Genomic DNA, 12,697 nt, shown 5'->3' with positions numbered 1-12,697 from the left:
TGTCCAAGTGTCCTAATTAGTCTACCTTCATTTTCTGCCCTCTCCAATTCATCTTTCAAATAGTTACAAAGTTTATAAACCAAGAAGGCACAGCTTTAGTGGCTTTTTACTGCCTCTAGTTTCAACTACAAATATTTGCAATGTGGCTCTAATATAATCAAATCATTACCCTTCACAAACTGTTTTCCAATCAAAGTGGCCCCCCTTTTTCCCTCTCCCTCCCCACACTTCACTTTTATCATAAAATGTTCTTTCTTTTACTTCTCCCTTGGAATTCCAAGTTTTCTTCAAGACTTGGCTTGAGGTGCCAACTACCAGAGGAAGTCCTTCAGGATACTTAAAAGTTGGCAGGGCTTTTCCTATCTCCCCCAAATTACGCACTCTGTAAACATGTTATAATTATTCCTTTGTTAAACAAGTTGTTTTTTTTTTTTTTTTCCTCAGTAAAATAAAAGCATCTCAAGGCCAGGGATTCTTTCATCTTTGTCTTTGCACACTCAGCACTTAGCATAATAACCGGCACATGGTCAAAATTTCAATGTTTGTTGAATTGAACTGGAATTTGGCTCTGGGAAGTTGAATCTTATTCAAAAGTAATAGGACAGGTAAAAAGGCAAGATGTAGCATTGTATACCAGGAAACTATATTCATGTGAAAGGCAATCTAGGAACTAAAAGAGAGGAAAGAAAATGGAATTTAAGTAAAGATCAAGGAAGACAGATGCAGCAGCTGGTGCAGAGAATGGAGTGCCAGGACCAAAGTCTGGGAAACTCATTTTGCAGAGTCAAATCTGGTCTCAGATAGTTAGTTACTAGCTGTTCGACCCTGGGCAAGTCATTTAATCCTGCTTGTCTCTCTTTCCTCATCTGTAAAATGGGCTGGAGAAGGAAATGGCAGATCACGTCAGTATCTTTGTCAAGAAAATCCCCAATAGGGTCACAAACAACTGAACCACAAGAAATGCAGAAAGAGGAGTGCTGCTGTCATGCTATTGAGACCACTAAAGAAAGAAGCAATAAGATAATAAGTCCAGGCACCAGATCATAAGCCTACCACAAAACAAACAAAAAAACCAAAACCAAAAACAAAACATGATAGAGTGTAGGTGGAAGACTTCTACAATATGGCCATCTGTCAGGAGAAAAACAGCTGACAACTTCTTGATTTACAATAATGATAACTATTTCTAACTTGGAAGAGGAACTATTAAAATAAAATTCTACTGAAAATCTGATTGTCATGAACAGGATATTACTGTTTAATGGGGTAGAAATCATGAGAACCTTGGTAGGAAGTGGCCACTGATGGAGTTTCTAGATAGAGAGGTGAAGCAAAATCAGAAATATGCTGACATGTGCCCTAGATTTCGGGAGAAAAAATTTCAAAGATACAGAGGTAGAAACCCATATCTTAAAATTCTATAGGGAAAGTCAGGTGAAGAGAAAGTTCTCAAGAATAAAATTCTGAAGACACAAAGAGAAACAATTTTGACAAAGAAAAAGGGAAAGCTGTATAAAGAGACAGATGTACAGGGAACTCAGCCACCCACTTAAGATTTTAAAAAGAACATACAGAGAGGATGAAAAGGTCAGTAACTGAGGATGAACATCTGTGGAACTTGAGGCAAGTGACTAAACCTCCCTTAAGTTCAGCTGCTCTGGCTCTATGATCTTGGATAACCAAGGTTTTGTAAGAAGCTTCAATTTTCCACACACCAGCCTGTCTTCAAATTTCTATCTACAAAACACCTCTTGAATTAGGTCCCTCTCTACTCACACAGCCCATCTCTTGGTTCAGGCCCCTATCACCTCTCATAGAGGACAACAGCAATAACTTCCTTCTTGCTTCAAGTCTTTCTCCACATCTATCCATCTTCTAAAAGAATGTCAAAACGGAGTTCCTACAATGTACCTCCCTTTTTAATAAGTTCTAATGGCTGCCAATTTGTCTGCTGGTTGGAAAGGGGGAAGAAAAGTGCACATTTGTACCAGGAACTGTCTTAAATTTTTGTTTGTTTGTTTTTAAAACAAATATTAATCTCTTTGATTTTGACAAAGCCCTATAGATAAGTATTTTATTACCCCAACTTAACAGCTGAGGAAAATAAGGCAGAGATTAAGTGACTTGCCTAGGCAAGTCACATAGCCAATAAGTATATGAGACTGGATTCAGCATACTGTACTCTATGCTGCCCTCTCACTGCCTTGAAGCATCAAATAAATGTTCATCTAGCACACAGCTCTTCAAAACATGGATTCATAATCATTTATTTTCCTGCCTTATCATTTCACTTCCATTCAAGGACTTGATCTAGTCAAAATAGCCTTCCTGCCTCTTGAGCCTCTGACCTGACTCTTCTCCATGTGGAAGGGACTCTCTTTTCCCTTCCAGGAATCAGCTCAAATGCCACAAAGACCCTCTAGGGTCTTCCCCTGAAAGTCACCTTGCATCCACTTTGGCATGGTGTTCATCGAAATAGATGATGGGCAGGGACTGTCTCATTGTATCTCTATATCCACAGTACCTAAGCACAGTCCCTAGCACAGGTGCTTCATCACTACTAGCTGACAGTGTTTAAATAAGCAAAGGCTGGCAAGGAAATCCAGGATAATAAAGAGGGGCTGGGGGTTTGTGTGCTTGTTTTTTTTTTTTTTTATTTTAAAGCTTTTTCTGAAGTTCTGGGGGTGGGGAAATAGGACCACAAAAAAATAGGCAGAGATGATCAATTCCCATTTTGTTTCTGAGAAGGAGTGTGACTTTTGGACTCAAGACAACACTAAAGGTAAGTAATGAGACAGAAAGAAATCTTTAAAGTCAAGCTTGATCAAGGAAAATCATCCATGGCCTAGATGAACTCTAACCTCAGGTCCCTCAAGTACTGGTTGAAGTGATTGCTGAGTCCATCGGTGACCTTTAATAGGCAGGTCAGCTAGATAGTAGTAGATAGATAGGGCCAGCCATGGAATTAGGGAGAAAAACTTGAGTTCAAATCCAGCTTCAGACTCTTAAAAACCGGTTTGACACTGGGCAAGTCATTGAACCCTGTTTGCCTCAGTTTTTTTTAACTGTAAAAATAGTTGGAGAAGGAAATGGTAAACCTTTCTAGTATCTTTGCCAAGTAATGAGGTCATAAAGACTAGGAAACAACTGAACAACAATAATAAACACAAAAGGTAACAGAAAAGGTACCAACAGATTGAGGAAAGTAAACAGTGACCTAATTTATCACTGCAAGGAGATGAAGATAGAACAGGAAGTTAGAGAAAATCCAGACAAGAAAATGGTGAACACAAAACTGGATGGTTTTATCAAGAACAGGTCATATCGGCCAAACCTTATTTCCTTTTCTAAAAACATGAATGTTTACTGGACTAGTAAACAGGGAGATTCTGCACACAGAATTTACCATGACTGTTCTTGTGGAAAAGATGGAGAGATATGCGGTAGGCCAGAGTACAATTTGATGCATCTGGAATGGTTAAACTGTCAGAATTCAAAAGTAGTCATTGTGATTCAGTAATTACATGTGATAGTTGTAGGCAAATGCTATTACCATAGTGAGCAAGGGCAGCGCTCAGAACAATATTTTTTGCTTATGTGAAGCACAATATTTTCAATTCTTTTTTCATGAAAAGCAACTCTGGTTCATGTCAACTAGGAAATGATATAAACTTTGTACTACTAATAAAGTTAGAAATTTATTGGTTTTCTTATTCAGGGTACAACCTGTCCTTTGCTTCTCCCCACTGAAGGCTGGTGACAGAAGAAGCAGCCAGGATAGCATCACTAGTATGTGAACTAGGGAGATTAGAGTGTGGAGGCTGCCACATCCTACTTAACAGGAATTGTACTGATTTTTTCCTGTTTCTTTTGGCCTACCAGAATCAGAGAAATAGACCAAGGGAGAGTCATTTAGAAATATGGTAAGAGCAGCAGGAAGATATCCAAAGGCACTCAGATTAAAAACAAAAAACTAGTTAATAGCCACTCCTTTTCAGCAGTTTCCTGTTCCCTCCAGAATAAAACACAAACTTTTCTATTTAGTTTTTATTTTAGTCACCAACTGGGCTTGATAGACCCTCTTTCCACGCCTATGATTTAGCCAAAATGGCCTTTTCTTTGATCCTTATACATGACCACTCCCCATTTGTACAAGGATCATTCCTTCCATGCCTGGAAATACTATCCTTCCTCAACTCTACATCATAAAATCCCTTAAGACCCAACATAAGTATTACCTTCTACATGTGGCCTTTCATGAATTTCACTTACTAGGACTCTTGGTCCCAAATTACTTTGTATTTATTCCCTTTATATTAGAGACACACACACGTTTTCTACTCTTTTAGAATGTAAATTCTTTGTGATTATGGATTATTTCACTATTTCCATGCTTAACGAGTACTTTTTATAGAGTAGATATTTAGTAAACGCTTCGAGTGATGCCATCACAAATATAGCCAAGTCATCTACCTCAAGATTCAAATCACTTGCAACTTCTACTGCAGATCTCTTTTATAATTCTAACAAAGTTTATTTATGTTACTACTTTCTTCAATCTTTATACTATAAAGTGATAATTAAAAATTTCTTTTGAGATTCTGACACAAAAATGTGCTTTTTGCAGATTAACTCCTTAATCAAAACAAGTAATGTTTCCTAATATCTGTAACAAATGTTATATCTGATGCTATTAAGACACCCCTCTTACCTGTTCTGTAGCTGTGGGACAATAGTATATTAACAAAACAGTCGTACAGATGTTTATTGATAGTCCAATGATGGTGATGAGATTTGGGGCAATCCAGGATGGAACTCTTCCAACTAGCCATTCCCAGTAACCTTGCATTAAGGGTTCAAGCAAGGATCGTCCAGCACTTTGATATCTGTGTTCTTCTAGGCGCTTTAGCTGGTGTTTTGACAATGGTGGGGTAGGCAACTGAAGCAACTTACTTAATACACATCCTGAGGCATTCACATGCCCGAAGCCCACAGGGACCTCCTGGTGAGGATCCCCACATCGTTTTCTTGTAGATCGATGCCCACTCATGGATCTTTATAGCTCCTGTCTTCTATTAGCTGCTTTTTTTTTTTTTTTTTTTAAATCTGAAGGGGGAAAAGAAAAACAATATCTGTATATTCCCATTTTGAATCTTAAATGAAACTCCAAGAAGTTTATGGTTAAAAAAATGCTTACAAAAGTTCCATATATAACAAGACATTCATAGCAAAACTCTATACGTGAAGAGAAGATGGAAACAAAATGGATGCTCATTACTTGTGGTACATGAATCTAATGGAATATGATTGTTATAAGAAATGATAAGCATGATTCAGAGAAACACAGGAGGACTTTAGGCAGAAATGCAGCATATTAAACAAACAGGGCCACACCACTACTTCATGAGATAAATAAAAACCCGACAAAAAAAAAAAAAAAAAAAAAAAAAAAAAAAAACAACAACAACCTAGATCAACTGTACCAGTCTTGGTTCCGGAGTATTTGGTCTATAGTCCATAACCAGTACCCCCTTCCTTCTCTTAAAAGAGTAAAGAATTTCTGGATGAGATTAGCTACTGCCATGTTATTGTTTGCATTTAACTATTCTTTTTCAATAGTAGGGATGGTAGTGCAGTGGGATATGAGGACATGATATAAAATAATAACAACAAAACAACACATAAACTAAACATTTACAATAAATTCATCAGATAGGGAACAAAAAAACTTGAGTCCCATCCCTGTTTCTCCACTAATTTGAGGTGTCAAGAGAACAAATCTAGCCCTATTTTTCAGGCAGAAAAACCAAATTGACGAGGAAAGCCCTGAAACTCTTTCTCTCTCTGACTTAGGGGTGAGCCATGAGGTAAAGCACTTGAGAAGCTCCCTAAAGGAGAAAGTTAGTTAGGGAAATAGGTGCGGATAAAGAGAGGGTACCACTGAAAGAAAATATCATTCCAGCAGGCAGAGGGTTGAGGCTATGCATGGCATGGCATGTTCCATCCTCTTCAAGGACTGGGTTTAAAATTGGCTCTTTTTATAATAGAAATCTTGGCTACAAGCTGGGGTTGCACTTGATGGGGGCAGGTGGGTGGAGTTTGAGCTGGAATTTGAGAATTGAATGAGTGTTTCTTGATTAATCTCCAATTCAATGGGATTAGAATTTCCAATTCCGGAATCAACTAGCCCCACCTAGATAACAGAAAGAAGCTGTTTGTCTTGTTTCCTTTTGGATGGGGTCTTTACAAAGGCCAGGATTCAAGGAGACTTTCTCCTTCAAGGAGCTTCTCAAGTGCTTTATATCATGGCTCACCCCCTACATCAGAGAGGAAGAATTTCGGGGCTCCCCTTGTCAAATGATAAAATTGTTAAGTTTAAAGTGCTTCCCAGTTACATTTCCTTTAACCCTTAATTTTTGTTATTTAAAATTCTTCCCTTCTCTTTCACTTATTAATCATTTAATAAACATTGATAACATCTATAACCTGCCTCAAAACTGCACTAGGTGATAAGGATATAAAATTAATTTACAACAGTAGATAGCAAGGTCTTTCCCCTTGAGAAATTTATATTCCTGTTGGAGGAAAAAATATATAAAATATGAGGAAGGAACCAACATAGTCAAACTTGAGGCTGTAGCAAATCCTAAATTCTACAGGAATTAAAGAACCCTGAGCTGAAGTTAATTAGGGAAGGTTAGATCTTAAAACAAGAGTTGCAGGAAAGAGAAGATGTACAGAAGTGGAGAGGGGGGAATAAACATTTCAAATGAGGATGAGAAAGGCCAAAAAGTTAATCAGGAAGGTACAAAGTATGAATTGAAATGAATTGAACAACAACAACAAAAAAAGGGAGAAAGCTAAACAGGTGGGAATCTGTGAGTAAAAGCCTTAATACAAAGAAGCAACAGTAAATAACAAATTATAGTATCTGCAAGGTGAAGATGAATAAGGGGAAAAAAAACCTTCAAGATTATTTACCTGAGAGATAGAGAGTAGGTAGTATTGAAAGAAATGGGAATATGCTGATAAGAAAAATATTAAAATAACATCCTAGTTTCTCAACTAGGGTACAAAACCAGATTTACTTCCTTGTTCCAAGCTTTAGTCTGGCTCAAATATTCCAGCATTCATTAACTGGCATAAATTGAATTAAATCACAACTCACTTTAGGCTATGTTTGTAACCGGTAGCTGATGGTCACTTTAGATTAAATTGCAAATCTAGTAATTGAGTTGACACATTCTTCAACTCAGCAAAGAATTCTTATGCATATTTTGTGTAAGGCACTCGGTAAACAGCTATCTCCTTTCCCCCCTTATAAACCACAAACAAACCATAAACAACTCAGTCCTCATGCATAAGAAGCTTACATTCTATTGGCATTGGGGAACAAGGTAATCCAAGCAGGCAGAAAGCATTTAAATTAGAAGATCAAAGAGTGAAAAATTAATAGAAAATGTCACTAATCAGACTAATTAATTAACATAATGGGTGGGGGCCTGGTAGCAACTTTTAAAATTAATTTAAAATTAGAGTGAAAACCTAGCTAGTTAAATCGACTTCATATTTTACTATTATTCCATTTTTCTTACTGCTGAAAGCAGCTGATCTGTTTTTTGGCCCTGAGACAGCTAGGAGAGCAACTGATCCGAATGGCTTTAAGTTTGTGCATTTGGCAGGACAATCTGATAAACTGATACTTTCCTTCTGTGTTTTTTCTCTGACCTAGATTTTTATCGGTTAGAAATTGTGTTTTTAGAAACTTTTCCAGTATAAGTGCAACCTGTGATCACATAATTTATAATAAATTAGGTGCAATTAGTTTTTAAGGTTTTCATTACCAATGTGTTTGGCAAAAGTATTTGCTAGAGCAATTAAGCAATTAATAAAAACAAAACTATCCATTTAAATCCAGGATTTATGTCATCATATTAATACTTTTAAACTCAGTCCCAAATTCCAAGTCACCTACAAATTCAGGTGAAGACAATAAATGGCAGTTGAGAATAATGGAATCTTTAATACAAGTAAACTTCAAAATTAAAAAACATTTAAAATATCTTAAATGATCACAATCAGAAAAAAATTTATACTACAAAGAAGGATAGCACAGTATGCAACCTGTAGCATGTCATTCCAGCATCCCCATCCTCCTATGTCTGGATGCCAGGGATATGGACTCTTCCTCCTGAAAATGGGCAAACCTCCAGCAACTGTTTTTATGAGCTGCACTGACTTAGCAGTATGGTGTATAGAATTTATAAAGGGGAGTGGCTAATTAGTAGATCTCTTAAGCTTTTGAGAAATTGCTGAAAGAAATCATTTATCACCCCAGGCTATCAGAGATATGATAAAAATGACAAATAGTTAAAAAACGAATAGAGAAATTTAATTTCAGTATTACTTAGCCACACACACAAAATAAATGGTTTTCAGCAGGCTTGCATTAAAAGTACCACAATTTAAATCCAATATAATGCAAAATGTCCCTTGGGTTTTTAAAGGCCTATCCAGTGCTTGTAAATAAGTAATGCTTACTAAACGTTTAGGGAAAGTATTTCATATGGAAAAGAAAGCATATAGGAATAGATAATTCGATAAATCCCCCCAAAATTGGAAAAATAGCCGACCTAGCTTAAAAAAATGTCAGAGACTTTTTAAAGCTTTAAGGTATTTTAATGATTAGAGAATCTAAAGCTTTCATTTGTATATATGCAGAAACCGAAGCCCAAGTCCAGAGTTATGTTGCACATAATGGCAGAATTGGGACCAGATGGCCTTATGTTGTTTTAGTGCTCATTCTTTATTGCTACCTAAAAATATAGAAATATTTAACATAGGCAGTTCATAAAAAGTCAGATATACTGATAACTGTCTTATTGGAAGGGTAAGTGAGAAAGTAAATATATTATTGATTATAATTTCACAAGAATTTAAAATTTCATAAACTATTGGAGATTTTCTTACTCCTAGTCCACTATTCTTTCCATTAAGCCATCCTCCTTCCCTCTTTAAATGGGGACTATAGTGAGAAAAATAGAAATGAGTGTATGGAAGAATGTGAAGACATTTGGTCTAGAACTAAACACTAGATATGTATAAATATAATCATTTTTAAAAATTCTTCCACTTTTGGAATTTGAGCTCTACCAAACGCACAACATAAAAAATGTGGCAAAATTTTTTTTGAAATTGTACAATTTGAGGTGATTTTCCCCAACTATTATTCTTCTAGTACTTGTTACATGCCGTCTAACATTGTAACTTGTGTGCTACCTGTTTTTTTTTTTTTTTTTTAATCCCAAAGGTTTAGGATGAAGTGTTAGTATTTCTTTTGATCCCCCCTATGGCACTAAAATGACATCAAGCTAACATTTGTATGGTGCTTCTAGGTATCATTTCATTTGATCTGTACAACTACACTGAGAGATGGGTATTATCATCCCATTTTTCAGAGGAGAAAATTAAATGTGAAGGGGTTAAAGTGATTTGCCCAGGATCACAAAAGCCACAATCTGACGGGGCCTTCGGTACTTCCTAATGCTACATCTAGTTCTCTACACCTTGCTACCTCTGACAAGGTAGTCTGTTGAAGCACTTTGTAAACTTTAGAGCCTCTATAAATCTAAGCATTATTACAGCAAATGTCTGCTGAAATGTTATTCGATTGCCACCAAAGGGGACTACAACGTGGCTTTATTTTAAGCAAGAGTTTTCAAGTAGACTCCCAGGAGATCTTAAAGTTATTCGTGGCGGAATCCATAGAGAATCTGGTGGAGGGAATCTGTGTAACTACACCAAGACGCAAAAGCCAAGCCAAGCCTCGCAGGCAAGAGGCAATGCAAAGCCCCGCTGGTCCAGGGATCCCCGGAACACGGGCCAATTCCGGCAGTTCTCTGGTCCCTTCTTTCCAAGAATAGCGCTGAAGCCTAACCGAAATGGCACCCAGCCCGTCGCAATTCCCTCAAAACTGACTGACTGTCTCAGTTCTCTCAGAGAAAGGGAGCGAGGGAGTGCAGGGAGAGTGAGGGAGAGGGAAAAAGGAAGACAAAGAGGGAGGGAGGCAGAGAGGAGAGAAAAGGGACACTGGGAGAACACGCAGAGAGAAGTCACAGAGCCCCGACCCCGGCAGCTCCCGGAGGCTCCCGGGTTGGCGGGGCCGCCTTGCTGCAGACGTGCACAGACAAGGTCGCCTCCCCACCGGCGGGCGGCGGACACGGAAGCGTGGCCCGGCAGGCCCCCGCGGGGTCCCAGCGCCCCCGCGCGCCTCGGCGGCGGCCGCCCCCGCTCCCCCTCTCCATGACCCCGTCCCCTTTCACCGACCCTCGCGGCCGGGCCCCTCGTGCTCCTTCCCCTCCCCCGGGGCTCGCCCCTCGGGCACCCATCACCTGCCCCTCCGGTTTCCCCGCTCCGGAAGCGGCGGCCCCCTCCCCGCCACCCCCTCCCCGCCACCCCCTCCCCACTTCGCAGCGAAGGCCGCCAGTCCCACCCCACCCCATCCCGCGCGAGACCCGGCACCCCTCACAGGTCTGCACCTTCCACTTGGGCCGTCCGGGTGACTCTGCTCGGCGGCAGCGGCGCGTTCGCGACACTTTCGCAGTTGCCGTAAAGGCAGACGCGGCCGGAGTGGGCGGGGGCGGCGGCGGCGGGGGCGCGGACGCACTCGCCGCCGCGGAGGCGGAGGGAGGGGGCGGGGCGGCCTCCCCGGGCGCGCTCCCGGAGGAGGGGCTGGGGCCTCTCGCAGGCGCGTGCCCCCGGCCCCGCCCCAAGCCCCATCTTGCGGGCCGGAGGAGGCGAGGAGCTCCGAGCGTGGCCCGCGGCGGCGGGTGCGGCTAGCCCGGTAGGCCGGGGCTGGGAACCGCGACGGGCGGGCGGGGAGGAGGAGGAGCCGAGAGCGGGTCTCCGGGCGCGCGGCTGCTCTCCCTTGCACAGCCGCGGACTGGGGAGCGCGGCGGGGGCCCGGCCCTCGGTCTGGGCCGCTTCCCTTCCGGGAAAGGCGGCCGCTGAGGCTCCGTCTCCCGCGGGCGTCCTTGGAGCCCTGACCTTGCCCGGGCCCCGGACCGGCGCCTCGGCGGGAGCAGGAGGAGCGGCCCCAGGCCCCGCATCCGCATCCTGCGGGAAGGCGAGGAGAGGGAGCGGTCACTTGTGGCCCCTGCAGCATCCTCCGGGGCCCGAGGCTTCGCCGTGGGACGCGTGGGAACGGGCCTCGCGTCCCAGAAACCGCGCCGGGCTGCGCTTCCTGCCAGGCTCAGTTCCCGAAGCGGCTTCGCGATTCCGCCCCCTCCCAAAGTCTGCATCGGACCCGAAGGTGCTCCTTCCCCTCCCCCGCGGCTCGCCCCTCCGGTGTGCGGGAAACGAGGGGCTGAAGGATGCTTGGACTGTTTTGAAAAACTAGCCAACCTGGTCAGTACCTTAGCAAACTAGTAGTTGATGTACGGGAGCGTCCCTTGTCTGCTGGAGCACGGACGCATCACACAGCCTCTTCGGGCATGAAAAGCAACCCCCCCTCCGTGCCCCGTTGGTCCCAGCCCGGCCTATCCTTTTCTGCAGAGATGGCTCATCCATCGCCTCTCTTTCTCTAATATTGAACCTCGCCTTCCTTCCTTGAAAAAACCCTCCTTTGATCCGACCAGCCCAGCTAGCTAGCGCCTATTTCTCTTCTTTCATGACTCAGTTTCTTGAGAAATTCGTCTGCAAGCTGTTTGTACTTTTCCTTCTGTCTTCTAAACCCTCTGCAATCTGGCTTTGGACCTCCTTAACCTAATGAAATCGCCCACTTCAAAGTGAATGGTCTTTCACCTGCCAAAACGAATGGCCTTTTCTTAATCCTCCATCTAACCTCTTTTACCACTGTCACTCACACCTCCTTCACGTACTTGTTCTCTAGCTTTCCATGATACTTTTCTCCTGGTTCTCCTCCGGTCTGCCTGCTCCTCCTCGGTCTCCTTTGCTCAGTCTTCATTTAGTTCACATCCATTGCCCAAGGGTCAATCCTTGGATCTGTTCTCCCTTTATGCTGTCTCATTTGGGCAAATCTTATCAGTTCCTATGGTTTAAATTATCATGTTTATCTAGTCTCACATCACCTTGTACCTATTGGAATCTTGAATGGGAAGTTCTCTAGAGGTCTTATGCAACATGTCCAAGATGGAACTCATCTTTCCTCCCCATCCCTTCCTCTTCTGAACTTCCTGATTTCTGTTGAGGGCATCCCCATCCTTTCCCCAGTCACCAAGGTTCATGATCTTTTTCTTCCTTAAATTAACCTCACCCACATATCCAAAGTGATGTCATATCTTACCTTTTCTACCTTTAAAACATCTCCATTATTTTTCCCCTTCTCTCCACTCACATAGCTACCACCCTGATGCAGCCTTAGCATCTCATGGCCTTAGCAACAAGAGAGCTTTCTGATTGGTGTCCTTGGCCTAAGTCTTTTTCCTCTCCAGTCCATTCTCCACTCAGTTGCCAGAATGGTCTTTCTGAAGTGCTAGGCTGATTATCCCCTCCGACCTTCCCAAGTGAACCTCAGCTGCTCCTGTTATATCAGGGATCAGTTATAAAATCTTTTGTTTGGTTTATACGGTATCACCCTCTCCTTACTCTATGTGTCAGTAACAATGAAAGTGTCTGCCCTGCTCTTCTCTGTGTTATATCTACCAGATCCATGTCTTTTACATATGATTTTCTCTCA

At 42.0% G+C, this 12,697-nt stretch overlaps 2 protein-coding genes across 9 annotated transcripts in view; one reads left to right on the top strand and one right to left on the bottom strand.

Moving 5' to 3' along the window:
- The window catches only part of CEPT1 (choline/ethanolamine phosphotransferase 1), a 38,901-nt gene extending 28,274 nt beyond the window's left edge, over window positions 1–10,627 (bottom strand). For both annotated transcript variants that reach the window (XM_031967263.1, XM_031967262.1), the window contains exons 1-2: window positions 10,539–10,627; window positions 4,712–5,106 (exon numbers count right to left, since the gene is read on the bottom strand). In XM_031967263.1, coding sequence (XP_031823123.1) covers window positions 4,712–5,050 — 339 coding nt within the window. In that variant the 5' untranslated portion in view covers window positions 5,051–5,106; window positions 10,539–10,627. The remainder of the gene's footprint in view (window positions 1–4,711; window positions 5,107–10,538) is intronic.
- A 61-nt stretch (window positions 10,628–10,688) lies between these two features.
- Window positions 10,689–12,697, top strand: part of DRAM2 (DNA damage regulated autophagy modulator 2) — a 35,779-nt gene continuing 33,770 nt past the window's right edge. For 5 of the 7 annotated variants that reach the window (XM_031967269.1, XM_031967268.1, XM_031967264.1 and 2 more), the window contains exon 1: window positions 10,689–10,843. The gene's annotated coding sequence lies outside the window, so the exon portion shown is untranslated. Of the gene's footprint in view, window positions 10,844–10,878; window positions 11,407–12,697 lie in introns of those variants that run through there. The other 2 variants (XM_012549604.3, XM_012549603.3) reach the window with 1 other exon arrangement.

This window comes from Sarcophilus harrisii, chromosome 4, assembly GCF_902635505.1.
Source record: "Sarcophilus harrisii chromosome 4, mSarHar1.11, whole genome shotgun sequence".
Lineage (NCBI taxonomy): Eukaryota > Metazoa > Chordata > Mammalia > Dasyuromorphia > Dasyuridae > Sarcophilus > Sarcophilus harrisii.
This window is presented reverse-complemented; position numbering and strand designations above follow the sequence as displayed.